Genomic DNA, 19873 nt, shown 5'->3' with positions numbered 1-19873 from the left:
TTATGAAATCCAGCTCAACCTGGGAGGTTACAGAGGCTTGCAAAAAAGAAGAAAAATGCCTACGTCTTGCTTTCAGTTACAGCACAAAGCAAGTTTTACGTTGCAGGGACAGCGAAACTGCCGAAATGTGAGTCTTGTTCCAATACCGTGATGGGATCCTGAAGAATTCATCCCATGTCCACACGGTGACCCTGCAGACAAACGAAGTGCTCACACAATTGCAGCTTACCAGTCATGTCAGAGCTGAATCAACATTGTTACACCACTGTTTCTAAGGATGGGGCTCAACGAAACCTAACTGATCCCGACGAGGTGGCAGGCACCAAGACCTTTAGTGCAGTCTTGCACTTGGCACATTGTGACGTATGCTCATCTGCAGGGAGTGGGCCCTCTTTCTGGGCCTCTTGGCAGATGGTTGGCCTGATGGGCGTCCAGCCGGCACCCTCTTTGAACCCCTTGTCAGTCCTGGCCGACGTCTGGCAAGGCTTGTGGGCTGTACCCGTATCCGACGTCCCCGACGCTGTCGTACTCCTGCAGCTGCCTTCAACGTAAGCATGAATCCGTATGCGTCGTTCCCATTCGTTACACAATCCATCCGGTCACCAAGGGCATCTAAAAGCTCAATGTATGCTGGGTTTTCCTCGTTCATGGCGTGCAGTCGTCGCATGCGGGACTCCAGGCGCCTGTAGGCTTCTTCTCGAGCCTGCACAAAACGCATTGAGGACAGCACATTATTATACTTTGTCTAGTATTGTGAATAAAGTAGATGATTTGGAAACAATCTTGCTAACTCATGACCCCCACGTGGTTGTCATCACGGAAACATGGCTTCACAGTGGTATTGGTGATAATGAAGTTATTCCGCCTTGTTACAGAATGATTAGGAAAGACCGAGGGTCAAGGGGCGGCGGCGTGGCTATTATCGCAAAAAGTTCGGTGGACCTGGTACCATTAGATTGCGTTGTCAACAGGGAGGTGTTATGGTGTAAGATTAAAGTTCACGGCAACGTGTTTGTTGTTAGTACTGTATATAGGCCGCCAAACACCGCCACATGGTTTTTAGAAGAATTGTATGATTACATGGCGTTGCGCTTCAATGACAAAACTAAAATTATTTTGACTGGAGACTTCAATCATGCTGATATTGACTGGGCAAAGCAAAAACTAGGTAAAAATGAAATCGCGTCCTCCGAGCTTTTGTTAGATATAGCACTCAGTTTTAATCTTCAACAGTTAGTGGACAGGCCGACAAGAGTAACAGATACGAGCCAATCAATTCTGGACTTACTTTTTGTTAGCAACATAGTGGAAGCGGATAAAGCACATGTGCTCGACGGAGTGTCAGATCATAAAATGGTGTTTCTTGACTTAGAACTACACACAACAGCTGCCGATAATGCTTGTCACGAACATACTGTCAGAGATTTTCAAAATGCTGATGATGTGTCCATCCTCGATTATTTAGTTGAACATTTTGACCATTTTAGTCAGTTAAGTGATGTTACCGAATTATGGAAAACATTTAAGAGTATTGTTTCCTACTGTACATATCACTTTGTTCCGACAAGGGACGTGAGAGCACGACAACATCACCCATGGGTAACAAGAGAAATTTTGCAAATAAAGCGAAAGATCAAGCGCAAAAGGAAAGCAAAACAAAATTCCTCAGACATTGCAAATTTGGGGCGACAATTGAAGAATCTTATTTCCCAAGCTAGGGAAAATTACTGTGGCAATGTGCTGTCTCGTTTCTTGCTGGAATCTCCGCAAAAATTCTGGCGGTTTTTCTCGTCGAAAAAAGAAGTAATAACAGAAGTGATGGTAAGCGATGAGGTTGTATCATGTCCCATTAGAGTGGCAGAGGAATTTAACATGTATTTTCAGTCAGTCTTTACAGTCTCGAGTGACCCGCCGGTAGACCACGTCAGCAGCTCTGATGAACCTCGTATGTCAGATTTCGTTGTCTCGGAAAGTGTTATACTTAAATTGCTTTTGAATATTAATGTAAAGAAGGCGTCGGGGCCGGACGACATTTCAAATGCATTTCTGAAAAGGTATGCTGAGTGGGTGTCCCGATATCTTTTCATAATATTTCAAGCCTCTCTCCAACAATCCAAATTTCCAGCAGACTGCTGGAAATGTGGTAAAATTATACTCATTCACAAATCTGGAAACAAAATGACAGTCCAAAATTACCATCCTATATCATTAACGTCGACTTGCTGCAAACTGCTGGAACACATTATTTCAAATCATGTCACTCAGTACTTAGAAGAAAACAACTTAATATACAAACATCAGCACGGTTTTAGACTGGGTCTATCGACGGTCACACAACTAATTGAATGTGCGCATGAGTTCTCATCTGTTGTAAATGAGCGGGGTCAGGTTGTCGTCGTGTTTATGGATATTTCAAAAGCGTTCGACCGCGTGCCTCATAACAAATTAATTGAAAAGCTTCACCTTGTGGGTCTAAACAGCAATATACTGTCGTGGGTCCGGTCTTACCTAACTAACAGAACACAGTATGTCTACTGCAGTGATGCATGCTCTACCCGCCTTGCAGTGTATTCAGGTGTGCCACAAGGGTCGGTACAGGTCCACTTTTGTAAAGCTATTTGCAGATGACTGCATGTTGTTTTCAAAAGTGCGTACAGTCGAAGACCAAGACTTGCTTAATGCCTCTCTAGAAAAACTTTACTTGTGGTGTGAAAGGTGGGGTATGGTAATTAACTTTGATAAAACAGTACCCTGCAGCATTACAAACAAACGAAACATTTTAGAGTATTCCTATAACATAAGTGGCGTGCAACTGCGAAAGGTGGACGAATTTAAATATTTAGGGTGTTATTTTTAGTTCTACCATGCGATGCAACAGTCATGTAGATTACGTTTGTTCAAAAGCCTACAAAAAGTTATTATTCCTCAGAAGACAACTTAGGCATGCCAATAGTGATGTTCGACAACTTGCGTACATGTGTTATGTTCGCCCATTGTTAGAATATGCAAGCACTGTATGGGACCCGTATAGAAAATGCCACGAATCACAAATTGAAAGAATACAAAATCTGGCGCTTCGATTTATCTTCTCCAGATATAAACATACAAAATCTGTTTCTTCAATGAGACAAGAGGCGCAGGTTGACTCGCTGGCAAAGCGAAGGAAAATATCAAGGTTAAAAGAACTCTTTTCCATAACAACTGGAATGACAAAGCTAGATCCGCAGCTTTACTTGTGGCCTTCAACGTCTCGTTCCCAAAAGAACTAGCAACGTCAGGGCGATTGCTCCGTATCAATACAAAAATGATGTATTTAAGTATTCTTTCTTTTGTAGGACAATAGTAGAGTGGAACGCTCTGCCAAACGAAGTCGTCAGCTGCTGTGATCTCAAGTCATTTAAATTATCATTGCGCAAATTTTTAACTGAATAATGTATGTGTGCGGAATACATCTTCAGATGTGCAGGGTGTGACCGCACCCATGCATGTGCATAAGTACTCATTTGAGTGTGAATGCATTTTGCTTGGCTTGTACAACTTATTTTTCTCTCCTGTGTTGACCGTAAGGTTCACAGTAATGTAAATAAATAAAATGTGAGAAATTACAATTTTGCTTGTTTCAACAGATTTGCCCGTGCTGAAACACTGAGAGCTTGGCCACTAGAGCAGATGCACATGTGTGCCAAGTAGTCAAAGGCTGACATATATGGAGTACCTTGCAGCCAAGAAAATGACCCTTCCCCTGTGCCCTTTTCTCCATTCCTTTTTGCCCAAAAGGAGCGGGTCTGGAATGTAACTTACACCACAAGGAGGAAGACTATCCTTCTCTTTCGGGTGGAAAGGAGAAATTGAGGTGCAGTTTTCTCCTCTCTGCTTATTCGTTGGCCTTTAAATAAACAATTTTCTCCCCACATCACTGCTAAGTCGCACCAGAGAACCTTCGTAGTTACCCCAGCTAAAGGTGGGCCAATAACCTTGTAGGAACAAATGGTGGTGCACTTGTTAATTTCCACTTGGTACAGTCTCTCAGGTAAAAAGCAAGCATCACAGATGAGTGCGCAGCTTGTATTTGCTAGGAAATATGCACCACTTTAAATTCTAGTTGCTGCACTAGAGCCTCTCACGGTATGACTTGTAAAAGGAGCTTGTGTTATACAAGTTTATCGTGCTCCCTTCGCTTGGGAAAAGGAGCTGGATAAGACACGAACATCAAAGAGTGCACATACCTGAGCACGCTGAGCTTGGTCAGGGTCTTGCGCTGCAATTGGTGCCAGGGCCGATGTGGAGGGTTGAGGAGCTTCTGGCTGGTCATTGGCTTCTAGCAGGTCAGTGGCTTCTGCATTGTCTGGGCCTTTGGGAGCTTCGGGGGTGCACCTGGGACTCTCTTCTTCACCTGGGTACTGCTGCTCTCCACGAAAGGGCATAAAAAATTCCCAGGGTGGGCACTTGTCACCCAAGGCCAGCTTGCCCAATCGATGCCGGTCCTCCGTAGTCAAAGGGGGTGCATTGGGGAACCAACCACCAAAGGTTTCGTGCACCAGAGCTTGGTGTTTACAGAAAGCTCCTTGTTTCCCGACTGGGCAGCTGCACGCTCCGAAGTCTGCGGCCACCTCGTAGACCACGTCATGGCGTGTGGCGCTGGGCACTGCATAGAGCTTGTCGCCCAGAGGTTGGATGCTCTCAGCTGCACCTTGTGGCATCTTGGAGAGCAGCCGCTTGTATACCACCTGGTGACTTGCGACACGGCTGTGGGCGTGGCGGAGGATGCGACTCTCGAAGTACTTCTCCCACACCATGGCCACCGCATCCACCAGTGCCACAGCATTGAATGCCTCTGCCCTGCTGAGAACTATGTCCTTCAGGACACGGATGGTGGCCTCTGAGAAGTTGTTTGTATTGTGCCCCCGCGTGGTGGTGTTGGCACGGTAGAGCAACACCCACTCCTCCTGTCTTCCAAGGAAGGCCTCCACCCGTGCCACGAAGGCCTGGTGTGGCTGGCGCCTCAGCTGGGCTGTCGCTGCTTCCAGCTTCTCCTGTGTGTCAGCATACATGACCTGCAGTTGGCCATTACCGTTGAGGTTACTTCGGTTAGAAATCTGACAAACATTTGTCAGCTTTACATGCACACTTTTGCCTGACTGATTTCCACAAGACCATTAACATGCAGAGGTGTGTCGCCCTACTCTAAATAACTGGGCTGCACTTTTGCTGCACATTAGTGCAAGTTTCATACTGCGGAACGTTGCACAAGCGCCTCTGTCACAATGGCAACTGCATAGTAAAAGACTTGCCTCCTGGAAGGCTGACATCAGGCAGCGCCTCTGGTCCTTGTGCACACCGTTGTGGGCAGCTGTGAGCCAGCGCCACTCCGCCTGCGCCACATGAAAATGGCATAGGAGATGCCTTGCCGTGGGCCAGGTCTCCTGCAGAGCAGCCTTCTCCGCACTCGAATTGTCCGTCATGAAGACCTCGGGTGCCTGGCAAAAGATGATATGCGTCCCACAATCGGAGAGAGACAAAGAAGTGAACCGTCATGCTTTGTAAATGCTTTAGTCCCTACATGTAGCATATCGCTTCTCTGTAGCTATAGAAACTGTTCTATACTTGCTTGTGACAACCGGCTGATAGCATTAATTTATGTTCAACAGAACAATTTACAGAAACTGATAAACAATTGTTTTTTTAAATAAACAACTGTATACACTGGGACATTCCGTTCCATTCTTTTCACCTCGGCTTAAGGTCAGCTGCTCACACTGCTGGCAATTGTGCCTTCACTGAGTGCAATTGAAAAGAACTGGCAAGACTGATGTATCTCAGTGAAGCGCACGTACGGTTTATATGAAGTATTTGCACTACAAAGGAATTTGGTGCAACCTGTGCTACCATCACCTTCTCATTCTCGTAACCTTAGACCAAGCCTTCATGCTTGATCCCTCGGTCAAACCACTACCCCCTCGTGCTATAGTTTTACTGCGGTAGCCGTATATGGGCCCTTCACTTTGAGTGGTCGGCGGAATGTGTCCGTGTGACGGTGGCCTTTGACACTAGACCTTCTTCCTACCTGACCCCTCCCCTCCTCCCTCGCCTCTTTTATCTCCACCCCATACTCGTCCCATCTCCCCTCTGTGCCGTACCTCCTCCTCCCCCTCATCTCTTCCTCCTATGATTGCATGTTTGTGGCCTTTGATTCCTTCGCTTCACTCTTCTTCCCTCCCCCTCTATCTGTCATGTGGTTGTGTGTTCGTGGCTTTAATTCCCTCGCTTAACTCTTCCCTCCCCCTCTATCTGTCATGTGGTTGTGTTCATGGCTTTGACCTTTGGTTTTGACCTTGAACCCTTGGCCGCTCCTCCTCATCTTCATTGTTCCCATCCGCACCTTGCTCCCTTCTCTTTCCTCAGGCTCCTCTTCCCTCCACTCTTCCTTTCCTCTCACCTTTTTCCTCCGTCCCCTAACCAGCTTCCCCGCCTCCTTGGTCCGCCCCACCTTTATCCCCTCCATCGTCTTCTTCCTTCACAAACTCAAAGCCACCTCATCCTCAGTCCCCCCTGCCCTCCGTCCTGGTCTTCCCGTTTTCTCTCTCTCTTGCGTTATTGTGTGTTCGTGGTCTTCTACCTTTACTCTTGACCTCCTCCTCCCTCTGTCTACCCTCCTTCCCCTCCTCCTTCTCGCTCTCCTCTTGTCCCCCTCTTGCCCTCCTTCTGTCTATGAGGTGACGGCTACTGCCGGTCATCTCACTTGCAGTATGGGCCGCCACTTAGCGTAAGGCTCCCGTTTAGCGGAAAAGGCAGCGTAGTAGGAGTCCAGCAGCGTCCAGCGTGACCTCGTGGGTCACGTGACCCGGAACACGGGTCACATGAACCAGGCCATGGCACCTGGCGTGACCCGGGTCATGCTAGGTGGCCCGGCTGGACCGGCGTGACCGGTCAGTGACCTGTGTCGAGTGAGCCGGGTCACGGCGTCTGGCGTGACCTCGTGGGAGGGCCCTTCCCCGTTCCTCAAAACCCGGGTCACGTGGCCCGGATGCTAAATGGGAATCAGTGATGGGATTTCCCTCTCCTTACCCCCCGTAACTCCCATTCTCTCCCCCACTACTCCCCTCTCCTTCCCCTCCCGCCTGCAACCCCTCCACTCCCCAGACTCCTGACCTCCATCCCCTTGACTTCCATGCCCTGCCCTCTCTTAGTAGCAGTGGGGGGTGGTGTGACCCTGCAGCTCCCCACACCTTCCCTCCCCCACCACCCTACAACCCCTCCAGTCCCCCAACCGCCCCACCACCCTGCCCTCCCTTCCCCGCCTCCTCTGCACTCCCGCCCTCCTCCACCCCTGTCCTGACAACCCGGCCTTGCGCTATCGCGTCGCACCCTTAAGGCCAAGTGTCCCTCTAATTTTTTTTGTCTGAAACAGTGTCGTCAAAAGTTATTGCATGCTTCATCACGGCACAATTTTGTCAGCAATGCTGGCTCGCATTTGTGCCTGGAGCAGTATCCTCCTGAAGTTTGTGGAATGCTTGGCACACATGTGCATCCGTGTCAACGGAATGATGACGCTTTGCACATATTTCTTGCACAGTGCAAACTAGTTTGTTATATCGCGGGTTGCGAATGAAGCTGTGCTGTGTTTTCTAGAAATGCGAAAAATATGCATTTGCTTTTACAACATGGGCCCTGATAAACCACAATTCCTGGTTGACCGCAAAAATTTACACCGAAAACACTGAATTTCGGAGTTAAAAGTGAGGCACCGAAACGACACACTCGAATTTGGAGAAAATTAAACATTAAAAATATGAAACGCCAATTTTTACATAAGGGGGAAATTTTGTTGCATCTGCAGACACCGAAGCTTTTTACTAGGGTTCTAATGTTCTTGAGGCAGAAACAAGTGTAGTAAATGACAACCAGCTTTTTTCCACGGAGAAAAGCTATAATTTCCACATTATTTTCTACTTACGGATAGACCCCCAAAGCAGAGTGGATGGGTCCCGCTGAGGAGCTTGAATGCTGCCGAGTACCCGTCCGTGCTTTGCTCGTTGTGCAGGAGGACTGCTAAGGGGACGGCGCCAGCCATTGTCGCCACCAGCACCACTGTCACGGTGCACTTGGTGGTGTCACACGAGGACGTCGAGTCTATAAAGACAATGTCCCTCGCTGCCTCCAGTGCCTGGGCCCGCCGCATGATGGGGGTCACGACCAGAACTGCCCAACAGCTGCTGGTGTCACTCCGGCTGACCGTCACACTTGTGCCTGGAAATTGTTAAGTAAATTGAGGCACGGCTCTTTTTAATCACTTTTCTCAAGTGAGCTTTACGATGCAACTCACCTCTGTACCCCTAAAATTCCCAGCAAAAAAAAATGTGTAGTTACTGCCACAGCTACATGTGATGTGCATAGAGCCGAGAAATGTGAATGTGAACTGGTGTTGCTCTCTAATAGCATGTGCCTAGTGGCAAGTGCTGAAGCTCACAGATGAACAATACCTCTCTTTTCACAAGGTGACGTGGAAAGATACACTGGTAGGTCATGTGATGTCAAAAATAAGCCATGGCACTGTAATAACTTGTAGCATACCTTGAGCAGCATAGAGGGGTGCCTTCTCCTCCAGCTTGGAGAGAGCGTCGATGGGGCCACCACCGAAGCAGGCGCTCCTCCACACAGTGTGCCAGTGTTGCACGGTTCTGGCCAGAGGGTTGAGGGCGCCGTTGGCCAGCAGCTCGGGACCGTTCTCCTCCATGCAGAGTTTGCTTTCGTGGAGCCTCCGTGCCTCGCTGACTGCCATCCCGTCGCTAAAGTAGCCCACAAACGTCTGCCTCGTGGTACGTGTGCCCCGAAGGAGGCGCAGAGCGTCTGCTGAATGTGTATTATGCGAATGTTGAGTGTCCATTCGTATGACAGTAGCCAAGGGAACGTCCCTGCGCAGGTACGGGTCGTTCTGTTTTGAGCCCTTGCTCAACTTTTTTATCTTTACGTCGAGTCTGGCCATGCACACAGCGTTGCGGCGCTCGGACACCTTGTTGCGAGGGTGGTGCTGGCAGCGCCAGACCTTGTGGAAGACCATTCTGAAAATACCACAAATGCAGCAAAATAAGGGGGAGCACCCTATGCAGATAGGGTAGCGTTAATTCTTGAGGAGGAAAGCTGCTTTAAAGTGGAGAGGTTCATTTGGCTCACTCGAATAGCTCACAGATTTGGCTCACACGTGGGAGGAGTGCTTTTTCCAATGGTGTCCGCGGGCGCTCTTCAGGCGTAAAATTGATCGTATAAATAGGCCAATGATTGGATAGCAGTGAAACTTCTCAAGGTCTCTTTAGGAGGTGCATTTATCATACTCAAATTTCATGAGTAGGTTCCCGGATTAAAATCCTGGAAAAGAAAAACGCTATATCTCTATGGCATGGGAAAGTGCCGAGAGCCTACACTAATGAAATTTGGGTATGGTAAGTACACCACTTAAATACACATTGGCAGGGGTTTATCCAGAATTTTCAACAAGGGGGGGGGGGGGGGGGGGGGTCACAAGTTTTTGGGCGGCTGTAGGGGGTGTGTGGGGGAGGGAGGTGCAGCCTTGTCTGTGCTTTGCACAAAAAATTCTGGGGGGGGGGGGGGGGGGGGGGGTCGGGCTCAACCTGGGGGTGTGTTGAGGGGGGGGGGGGGGTGTAGCCTTGTCTGTACTTTGCACAAAAAATTCTGGGGGGGGGGGGGGTCGGGCTCAACCTGGGGGTGTTGGGGGGGGGGGGGGGGGTGTATAAAGCTCTGCGACATTGGAAAGTTTCTCCGCTTCCCATTCATTGGCTATGCGCTCCATTTCACGACTATTGACAACTGATTACACGAAGTTTGGTGGTGTGAAACAAATGCCATTTCATTTTCACCCTGACTACGCAGGTTCAAACAAATCCGCAGCATGCTCTATTTTTTCTCGACCTGCACGTCTGCCTCTCCGTGACGTCACGGCACCCGGCTGCGCGGGAAATTTCGAATGTGTTTTCCATTCGCTGTTTTCTCAATAACTGTTCTGAATTTAGGAAACCTAAATAGCATGCCGAGACGGCCAAAGACTCAGGATATATAGTTAGTTGAGAGCCGCATTCCAATTATCATCGATGCGGTCCTCAATCGCGGAAAGCATGAATGACATGAACGTACCGTTGTCCCTCCTTCTGGACCTTTTGGACGATCCAAGAAGTGTTTGTTTGGAGACTGTAGGCCTCCAGCCATTCGTCGACGGCCGCTTCGTTGTTCAGGTTCGCGCGAAACACTGATTCCTTTTCCGTCGACGCGAGGTCGTCCTTCACTACCTCCAGCCGCTCGAACGGCGAAGGAGGCTCGTCCATCGTTAAAAAAATTCAGCGGTTCAGTAGCAGTGATACACAGAAGACAAGTCGCACTTTCGTTTCGCGCATGAAAGCACGACGCTCACCACTCTGGGGAACGAAAAAACAGTGATGCAAAGCACATTCAACTCGTGCACGAGTGCGCAGCGGTCAGGATACTGGAGAGGAAAAGTAACGGTGATTCAACCAGCTTACAAATGTCTCGCAGAACACGTCGCCGATGGTTCATTCAGTGACACACAACACGTGTACCCACACAACACGTGTACCCGCACCACCGTGACCCGCACCTTGGTGAACTCCACGCTGGCAAGCAAAAGTCAAATCGTGGACGAAAGCACGGCGATTCAAACAAGAGCACGATGATTCAACCAACACCAGTGGCTTCGATGTCGAGCTTGAAACAGCAGGTTGCAACAGGGGGAAAAAAAAGGGTTGAAAGGTGAAAAGGATCAAGGAAAAGAAAGGGAGAGGGTAGGCGTGGTAGGCTAATCCCCACGCTGATTGACATCCGGCTTTTCTGACGCCGCTCTTGGTTTCGGTTTCGTTTCCTACACCAGTAACATTCATTGAGTCGGTTGGATGGGTGGGAAGTAAGAAAACTTTGAAGCCTAATAATTAACGTTCTTAATTTGTCACAGAAATGCTCAAAATAATTCCTAATTAGTGATAGCGATTTCCCTATAAGTTTTTTTTTTTAATTTTCTGTTCGAGTTATTGTCTTATCGCCGCGTCAGCCGCGTGATGGCGCGGCCGACGCGGCGCGGCGGCGCCCTGAATGGCGGATGGCGGCAAATGGCGGAGGCAGATGCAGTGCAGATGGCAGAAGAAGTTTGGAGTCTCGAAGTTCGCTGCTGCCGAGGTTCAACACGTTGGAAATATCGGTATGGGCTATGACAGCCGATTTTCTTGACTGTTAATTAACGTCGCTGTTCAATCTGCCTTTATGTTTGTCCTTATTGATCGGCGTAGTCGCATCAGTGTGACACGAACATGTTTGGTCAGCTCAATACAAATCGGGATTGAACACCTCTTGTTCGGTTCGATAGAACTTTTTTTGCATCGTAACAGTGTGAGATGCCGTGTGTCGTGCCAAAAACGACATGCTTCCCTGACTAACAGGTAGACGCTATATTTTGTAAACGTCCGAGCTTGTTGCTCACGGCCGCGCCCTCGCTGCACTCTCACAGTCACAAGCAAATGGCAAAGACGTAGTTTTTGTTTGAATACATCTTCGGAGTATGAGGTGTATTCACCTACGTGTTTTTGTTCGCCATTTTGTTGTGATGAGTTCTATGGCTTGTGCCGAAGGCGATCATTCTAAGAATTCATTTCATGCCCTCAGATGCGTAGTGCGCAGAAGCTTCCAGATCTCATTACGCCGACTTCTATTAACAAAATGACAGACTTAAGTCTTATGAAAACACCCTATAGACACTTGTAGCGCAATCAGGCTCTTTCCCCTCCCGCAGCTACGATGAATCGATCTCTGGTGTGGTGCAGTTCCTGTGAAGAATTAACGTTACCCTATGTGCATAACGTTAATGACGCCGCGCTATTCAGTCGACTGTTTCTCGTCGTTATTTGTTGGCGCATCCGCGTCAACACCTGTAATACGCCTGTGTTGACCGATTAAGTGAATAATCTGTGTGAACCCTGTGGCATGACTACATTTGCACGTACCCTTTTTGGGAACACTCAGTACACTTTGTGATATGTAAAGTGAGTTGCGAGGGGTGGTCCACTGTGTGGCACCATGGGCACTAACCTGTTTAGAAATACGAAGTCCGGATTTAGGCCCCCAACCTTCGGCTTTATGCGTTGTCCGCCACGCGACTAAAGATTTTGATGCTGAAGTGCGAGCTAGTGCAAGCTAGCACAAGACCCTCAATGATCAGGTTCGCATTCAGAATGCTTTGCGCCGTTTGCTCATCTGGATCCACGAGTAGTGAAGCTACCCTTCGACGGAACACAGATTTATCAAATGTGTGTTGCATAAGTACACGTCTGTGGCTACTTCACAAGCAACTCCAAGTTCGCAAATTTTTCCAACTCATTTCTGACGCTTTTGCGAATCGCGGCGTGGCTCATTTGGGTAGGACAGTTTCCACCGGGCTAAGCAGGTTAACGCACCAAATAGGCGTTGGTTGTTTTCACGTGATGTCAATCGGCCATTTCGTTGTTCAATGGTAACACAATGGCAGGTATAAGTTTCTGTGCTTTACGGATTTGATAGTCTTAGGCATCATCGAAATGCTTCTATTTGGCACGCGCCAGACAGCTAATAACAATAAAATGGTGGACTAAATTATGCCAATGAAAACACCCAATACCAGCTGCACTAGCACCTCACTAGGGCGCCTTTATGTGCACTTTGCTTAGGGTTTTGACATCTAGCCATTTTGGTCTTCTCCTTTTATTGTTTGCTTGGGGCTTGAGCTCATAGCTTTGTCTGTGCTACGGCACTGTTTTGTTTCAAGCTACTTCTTTGTATTTTCGTCATGAGCGTGTACTGTCGATGATAGGCATGACCTGCTTTCCATTTAACGCATCTCGCGTGCATGGACGATTGTGTTCCGCTGCGTTCCCTGGAAAACGGAGGTAGCCGGGCGGTGCACGAGACTCATATGCACATGTGTGCTCACCACACACACTTTACTGATGCAGTGTGCCATGGAGCTAGTAGTGCAGGGGCAAAGCGCTTGCCTCACACGCAGCAGACCCAGGGTCGATTCCTGACAGCGGCGAAATTTAACAAAATGTTTTGGAGCAATCCTCAATATCGACGACGGATACCGAATGCCCTACGCCCTACACCCTACGCCATCATTCCAAAGGGGGGGAAGAGCCCATAACAGCTATCGCTGTAAAACAACCGAATCGCTCGTTCTTCTGCATACGCAATGGCAATGTTGCCAGCATTTGGTGGGCTGCGTTTTTCGCGAAAAGTAAACAAACATGGATGTTGTCGAAGCGTACGTCGAAGTCGTGTGATGCGAGTGAGGAAAACAGGAACGGCGCTGTTCGGTTTTACTGGCAGCAGCCGCATGCTACGATAGTTCAAGAGAACCAGTAAAACTAATGGAGACCGAGAAAAAAAAAAAAAAAAAAAAGAGCGGCGAATTCAAGGACTAGCAGCCAGGTACAAAAATTAGCGATTCTTGGTACGAACTTCGATTGCAACAATACTTAAAAAACAAAGTAGCTGGAAACTTCGATTACTAGTCTTATTCCTGTACGAGTGAAAAATGCCTTTTAGTGCGCGGGATGCTTTTTTCTTGATAGCGATATAGTAACCGTCTGAAACCTCATCTTTTAGCTATGCTAAACATTCTTCTGCTCTTATGCCTGCCTGCATACGTGCTCGATCATGAACTTGAGTTGTTAGTCACCTGACTGACATCCAGCTAAAAATCTCCAGGCACATTTATTATAAGCTCAGGCATATGTTGGAATGAGTGTGGTGGGATGTCCTCTCAAGGGAGAACATTAACGAAAGTACACAATGTTCAACTTGAGAAAGTGTAGCACCACGAAAGTATGAAGCTGCTATTGCATTCACACCCTTTTATTGCCACAGACATTTCGAGCGGAACGTCGTAACTGCCACAAAGAATCACCCATGGGGACACTGCCTAAAGGAATACATAAGCAAAGTGCACAGACGAATGTCCACTACTGTCATCGCGTCGCTGCTTCGTAGCCGAGAAGTTTATGCAGGGGCAAACGGGACGGATGACCACAGTCATTGTTACCAGACAAGTCAAAATGGCGAAATTAGGTTATTTTTGCAGTAAAAAAATACTTCACATATCAAAACGAAAATGATGGGCCATGAGAGATGCTATTTCATTAATTCTGTAAAACACTCAGGCACCTTCAAGTTTTTTTGTTTTTTTTTAAACTCTAATTATGTCCAAAAAAGTGTGTGGGCCCATAGACGCCCAGCAAAAATCCGTCACGACGTTGAGGCCTTAAACCATCTGTCCTCGGGACGGCGCAATTTAGCAGTTCTGTCGACTCTTAGTACAGTGGCTCCAAGTGTACTAGAAGTTGCTACAGTGCCACGATCCATTTCTAGTGTCACATGGCTGGCCACCGCATTTTACCGCGTTGCCTCATGAAATAGAGGGGCTGTTCCTGTGCAGTCTTTAGCAGTTTCTACTAGAAATGTGTCATTATAGAGGACCCCAGCTAAGATTTCCATTTTAGATTTATGCACATCACACCCCTTGCGGGAAGCCGCCACCTTTTTTTCTAGCTTGCAAATAGCTATAGTACAGTCGTAACGGACAAATTATTGGCGAATTCTAATGTTACAGTTGCTTGAAAAAAGTGATTAGATCGAGCCTCGCCTCATTTAACACAATGATTTTCAGGGACCGGCATCACGGTGAGCTGCTGGGAAACCGGCTCGGCAGTTGTGGTGGTGACCCCTATCATGTGGCAGGCCCTGGACATCCTCTTGCGACAGAACTGAGCGCACCGCCACAGTAGCAATGATGGCTGGCGCTGTCCTCATGGACAGTGAACAGAGCGTCGAGGGGTACTCGGTAGCTTTCAAACTTCTCAGCGAAACCCATCTGCTCTTGTTTGGGGAGTCAATTCGTAAGTGGCACAGAATGTGAGAGCCATACCCACTTGTCCCCTTCTCTCTACTTGCCAGACACTACACTCTAACCTCAACGACAGTAGTAAAATGTTTGGCCCCCGCAGAGCGCAACTAATTTCTCGATTCATGTGATAGATGACCATACCTGTGCGCAATGCCGTTCCATCTCTGACAACCAAGTCTTGTTCTAACTAGTAGTTTGTGCTATCCTGATACATTGAAATACGAACAACGGAGCGCGTGGCTTTCAGTACATGCTGTGTCACTAGGCGTTTGCCGGCGAAATCACAAAAATGCGCAGTGGATGCGAGGCTTCATGCACTAATGTGCTCAACTCTCGCTTGCACATCCAAAGGTTCGGCGCTGCGCCAGCATTGCACTTGAAGCGGAGGCCCTGTTGACATTATTGTCGGTCCTTGGCTAGTGCGGCGTGAGCAAGCTAGCCGGTAGCCACAGCAGCAGCACGCTGCTTGGGCGCGGGGCGTTGAAGCACTCCCGCAGTGTTTATTTCTCTTGGCTTGTTTACTGCAGATAAATGACGGCCACTTTAGCTATATTTCATAGCAATATGCCCTATTCGGTCATGGTGAAGGTGTTAGTTTGCCTCAGAAATGATACACTCAGCATCATTAGCCAAGAAACGGCGAGTTAGCCAAAACCATTCTTCGCTTCTGTACGAATAAAGCTAGCGTGCCACTTCTTACAAGGTTGAAGCAACTGAGTTGGGTCAACTACATTATTTGAACTTTATTTTGCATGGGGGCTTTGGATGCAGAAATAAACTAATGTTTCTCGTTTACGCTTCCAGCTACTTAGGGCGACCGCCCGTCCCGCATTAGAAGTCGTTGTCCCGCGTCCTGCAAGAGATTGAGAAAAGCGTCAAATGTCCTGATTTCGTAGGTTGGTAAAATTCACTGTTTTCTAAGCGGTGCCTCCACAACCCCCAACCCCGAAAAGTCGCGAAAGTGGGTGCCAAACACTTTGTAAAAAGAAGCCACCGAGACAGGTGGAGAGACAACAACGCATGTGGCCTGAACCAAATTGTTCTGAAGATAGGCTTTCCAGGGTGCCCTTTCTGCCTGCATTCTGTACAAAACGCAGGCAGCTTCGCCTTCCTCGATGCATGTCCTCTTTTAGTGTTTTCTCTTTTTCTATTCTTTTCGTTGTCTTCCTCCTGTGCATCGCTCTTCTTCCCCGTCGGGACTCACGGTATGCAAGAAATAGGCTTTCAAGGCGTGGCTGGGACGACTGTGGAGGCCCTTGACAGTCGTCTCAGATACCCTCGGGCGGGCGGCGTCATCTAACAAACAGTTCCTCACGTTCTCTCCCATTTCCTTTTCGCACCTCTGTCCCAGCACCCTCATTCCTATGCTCTCTTCTGCTTGTTTTGAATCGACTTGAAGGTGGAAAGCTCGCCGCTCATTCTCCAGAATCAAGCCGAGGCACGACTGCCCTGTGTCGCTTTGGTCCTTAATCTTAATTGGTACGAGCTAAGCGAGGGCTTCCAGCTGCGCAATGCCGGCTTAGCACCGAAACTTCAGCATGTGCCTAGCGAGGGTCGAACATATTGGAGCAGGACACGCGCCCTGACTGCAACTGAGCATTTGTGTGAGTTCCTAGGCGACCTCCAGTTGGCGCAGCATGTGCCGAAAGCTATGCGCTCCATTGTTTTGTTGTTTTGTATTTCAATGTATCATGATCTCATCATCAACTTGCAGTACTAGGACGTTTTTTTTTTTTTTCTTGCGGCAAAAAGGAACGAGCTTAAAGCTCGTTCGGAAAAGTGGAAAGTGCAAGCTGTACGTCAGCAGGCCGACGTACAGCTTGCACTTTTTCGGACCCCCTCCTTTCCTATATCCTCTCCACCTTCGACCTTCACACCATGCAGCTCCCCCTCGCAGTTTAAGAGAGGAGGACTCTAAGAGGATTATAGCCCCTGCAGAACGTCAAGGTTGAGCATCGGCCTTTAAAGGACAAATTTTGCAGCTTTCTGTTTGTGTAGAGGGGCATCCATTGACATGGACGCCCCTTTACGCTACAAACTTGCAAACCTTGGAGGCCATTGTCCAAGACGCACTGCTGATAAAGTTGTCATGTGAGAAGCATATAAGAGTTATCTCGGATCTTGTACATACTCATTTTCATTAGACGCGGCACCGCGGGCCTTCATGGTACGGGCTGTTGCCTTTCCATGGTGCCACGGCTTTCCTAAGCCAATGAAGACTATGACTATAATTTCAATGCTGCTTCAAAAAAAAAAACAACACATGGCTTTGTTGTATGCACTCAGTGAAGGCGCACTTGCCAGCAGTGTGAGCAGCCGAGATAATAAAAGTGAAATGTTCCAGGCAGAAACATGTTTGTGGTACAAAAATGCAAGATATCAATTCCTGTAGGTTGGTATCTTGTACATAAATGGATGTCGGCAGCCTGTTGTCTCGAGCAAATGTAAGGATAATATCTCTGTGTATAGAGAAGGAATATGCAGCAAGTCAGTCAGCTCTTCACGCACCTCAGGCTTTTGTTTACCACCGAGACACGATGACATGCCTTTATTCACTGTTTCGACCAATGACGGCGCACACTTTTCTGCCTCGTCTTTGTGCCTCCTGATAACATTTCTATGTGTGGAAGACATGTTTCGGTACACTCGGTATGGTAGTTCAGTTCTTCGTTGCTCCAATGGTGGGCAGCATATTATTTTTTGCCAGGCACTACAGGTCTTCACGATCAACAACCCTATTGTGGAGAGGGCAGTGCTGCAGGAGTCATGGCCCGCAACAAGGTGCCTCCCAGGCCACTATCACGGGCAGAGTGGAGCTGGCTGACAGCTGCCCACAACCATATCGAGAAGGGCCAGAGGGTCACTTGATGTTGGCATCTAAGGAAGCCAAGTTTCTCAAAATGCAGTTGCCACCTGTGACAGAGGCACTTATGCAATGTTCTGGGCTGCGAAGCGTGCACTTTTATTTGGCAAAAGTGCAGCCAAGCCATTTAAAGCCGTGCATATTTCTATCTGATGCGAATTGCACATTAATTTTTTTAGTTCGCTGTTTACCTGAAAGGTAAACAGCGAACTGTTTACCCGAAGCAGAAATGGACGACTGCAGGACCGTTTGTTCCTACAAAGTTTGCGCAGTGTTAACTGGGATAATAACCGAGGTCCTTTGAATTTAACTTAGCATAGTAGAGAAATAAAACTGTTTATTCAATGACTTGGCACACATGTGACGCTCAGGGCTACGGCATGACAGTTTCAACATGGCCAAATGTGCCGAGACAAGCCCAATTTTAATGTGAAGCATATGGGTATTGCTCACCTCACCTGTTGCTCACAGTCTACGATTGGCAGGACTAATTTTGCCTGTTGCCTTAGCAGAATAACAGCTCTAAGTGGCTGGAATCAGTCGTGCTACTTAACAGTAATCTTGAGAAGCCATGCATGAATACTGCGATGTGCAACCATGAGGAAAAAAAATGTAGAGGAGAGTCCTCAGTGGCTGCTGCATGGCCTTACAGCCGTGGACTTCTCGTAGGTCCAAATCAGACTAGACGTAACTTGGTGGTTTCAATGTCTTTTATGCAGGCACAAGAGCCCCACTTGCGGTGGCTGGACGTCATGAAGGAACACAATCCGACATACCTAGAGATTAATCAATGCCGTGGGGATGAGCTGGACCGTGTAATGAACAAGACCGACGTGACTGGGCTATGCTCACATTTGAAGCAGTGCAGTTTCCACTTGATTACTTCCATAATCATTGAAAACCCGTAGATGTCTGAGGACATACTCTCACCCCATAATGGGCCAGTTGAGGAGGTTACCCTTCGACGCACTTAGTAAGGCGCAGAATATTATGCTGCTGCGCTACAGGGTCCGATCGAAAAAAGTAAACCCTCCTTTTCGGCCCTCATAAAAAGACTGTGCATAGCAGAACGCTCAAACTCCGCCAGAATGTAACCCTAGCAGTCTGAGCAAGATGCCAAAGTTTCAGAATGTGACGTCATTGAATTTGAAAGTTAGTAGGAATTTTCTGAAAATCTCAATAGGAAAATGGGGTCGCGTCCCAGTAGCGTCTCCCATTCATCTCCATGTAATCGCGAGCTCTGCGAGCCTCCATTCTCACATTGAAAATTTCCGGTAATCATGCATAAATATTCAATTCGATGACACTACTTTCTGAAACTTTGGCATCTTGCTGAGATCGCCAAGGTTACATTCGCGTGGAGTTTCGGCATTCGGCGATACATAGTTTGTCTATGCAGGCCAAAAGTAAGGGTTTACCTTTCTCGATTGCACCCTGTAGTTTGAAAAGTGTTTGATGTGTGAAAACGTGCCTGGAGCATGGGGACCTTCAAACCACTACTATATACTGTACTGTTCTACATTTAATCTTGAAAGCGTTTCCTGTTTTGAAATAAAAGCTTCACTTGTGTGTGAGGTATGTGCTCTTATTCCCTCTTCATGGCTTGTTCCCCCTCGCCGTAGAAGTCTTCGTGGTGCTGGACAACTGACATTTTCCTCCACGGTAACTTCAACCTCACGGGTAGGAAGAGTGATCAGAGCAATGTTATGTGTGCCTACTGTCATGAGGAACATGGAAAGCAGTAAAGTGAGATGCGCAACTACAACCTACTGTGGTACATTTACTGAAGGTGTCGGTCATTCTGAGGGGCGCGATTACTTTGATGGTGATAGAACGACACCTCCATCGCTTTCCGAATTCGCACTGGAACGCGCGTAGACATCAGGCGCACAGCGCGCCCGTGTCACGATTAGGCGCGTTTGCGGAACGAGAACATGTCCACGTACAAGAAGCACTGCGTCCGCGAGCCGTCCTCCGCAAGAGTTGCTAGCATTTGGTGCTACGGTGCAGCGGCGAACTCCAAGGATCGTTATGGGTCGTACTCGTAGGGGCGATTTCGA

The 19873-nt window shown here is 48.0% G+C and overlaps 1 protein-coding gene and 1 long non-coding RNA gene across 2 annotated transcripts; one reads left to right on the top strand and one right to left on the bottom strand.

Annotated features, from left to right (window-relative positions):
- Positions 1–306: 306 nt before the first annotated feature.
- LOC120850103 lies at positions 307–10209 on the bottom strand. The gene is made up of 6 exons (XM_040222466.1): positions 10147–10209; positions 8572–9059; positions 7955–8247; positions 5292–5477; positions 4227–5054; positions 307–703 (listed from the first exon to the last, which is right to left on the bottom strand). Exons 2-6 carry the CDS (start codon positions 9056–9058, stop codon positions 332–334), a joined length of 2166 nt encoding a protein of 721 aa, XP_040078400.1. The 5' UTR covers position 9059; positions 10147–10209; the 3' UTR covers positions 307–331.
- An 878-nt stretch (positions 10210–11087) lies between these two features.
- Positions 11088–18824, top strand: LOC120850104. The gene is made up of 3 exons (XR_005718067.3): positions 11088–11218; positions 14714–14942; positions 18533–18824. It is a non-coding gene; the product is annotated as an uncharacterized LOC120850104 (long non-coding RNA).
- The last annotated feature ends 1049 nt before the right edge of the window (positions 18825–19873 follow it).

The sequence above is a fragment of the Ixodes scapularis genome, unplaced genomic scaffold, assembly GCF_016920785.2.
Source record: "Ixodes scapularis isolate PalLabHiFi unplaced genomic scaffold, ASM1692078v2 PGA_scaffold2__306_contigs__length_199485367, whole genome shotgun sequence".
NCBI lineage: Eukaryota > Metazoa > Arthropoda > Arachnida > Ixodida > Ixodidae > Ixodes > Ixodes scapularis.
The sequence above is the reverse complement of the archived record's forward strand: the minus strand, read 5'-3'. Positions and strand labels throughout refer to the sequence as shown.

Bases quoted from the DNA above. Each gene is read 5' to 3' on its own strand.
- LOC120850103 (XM_040222466.1), bottom strand. From the start codon at position 9,058: ATGGTCTTCCACAAGGTCTGGCGCTGCCAGCACCACCCTCGCAACAAG. The intron at 5,055-5,291 runs GCAAGTCTTTTA...GGCCAACTGCAG, and splicing joins TGATGTCAGCCTTCCAGGAG to GTCATGTATGCTGACACACA. The intron at 704-4,226 runs GTATGTGCACTC...CGTTTTGTGCAG, and splicing joins ACCAAGCTCAGCGTGCTCAG to GCTCGAGAAGAAGCCTACAG.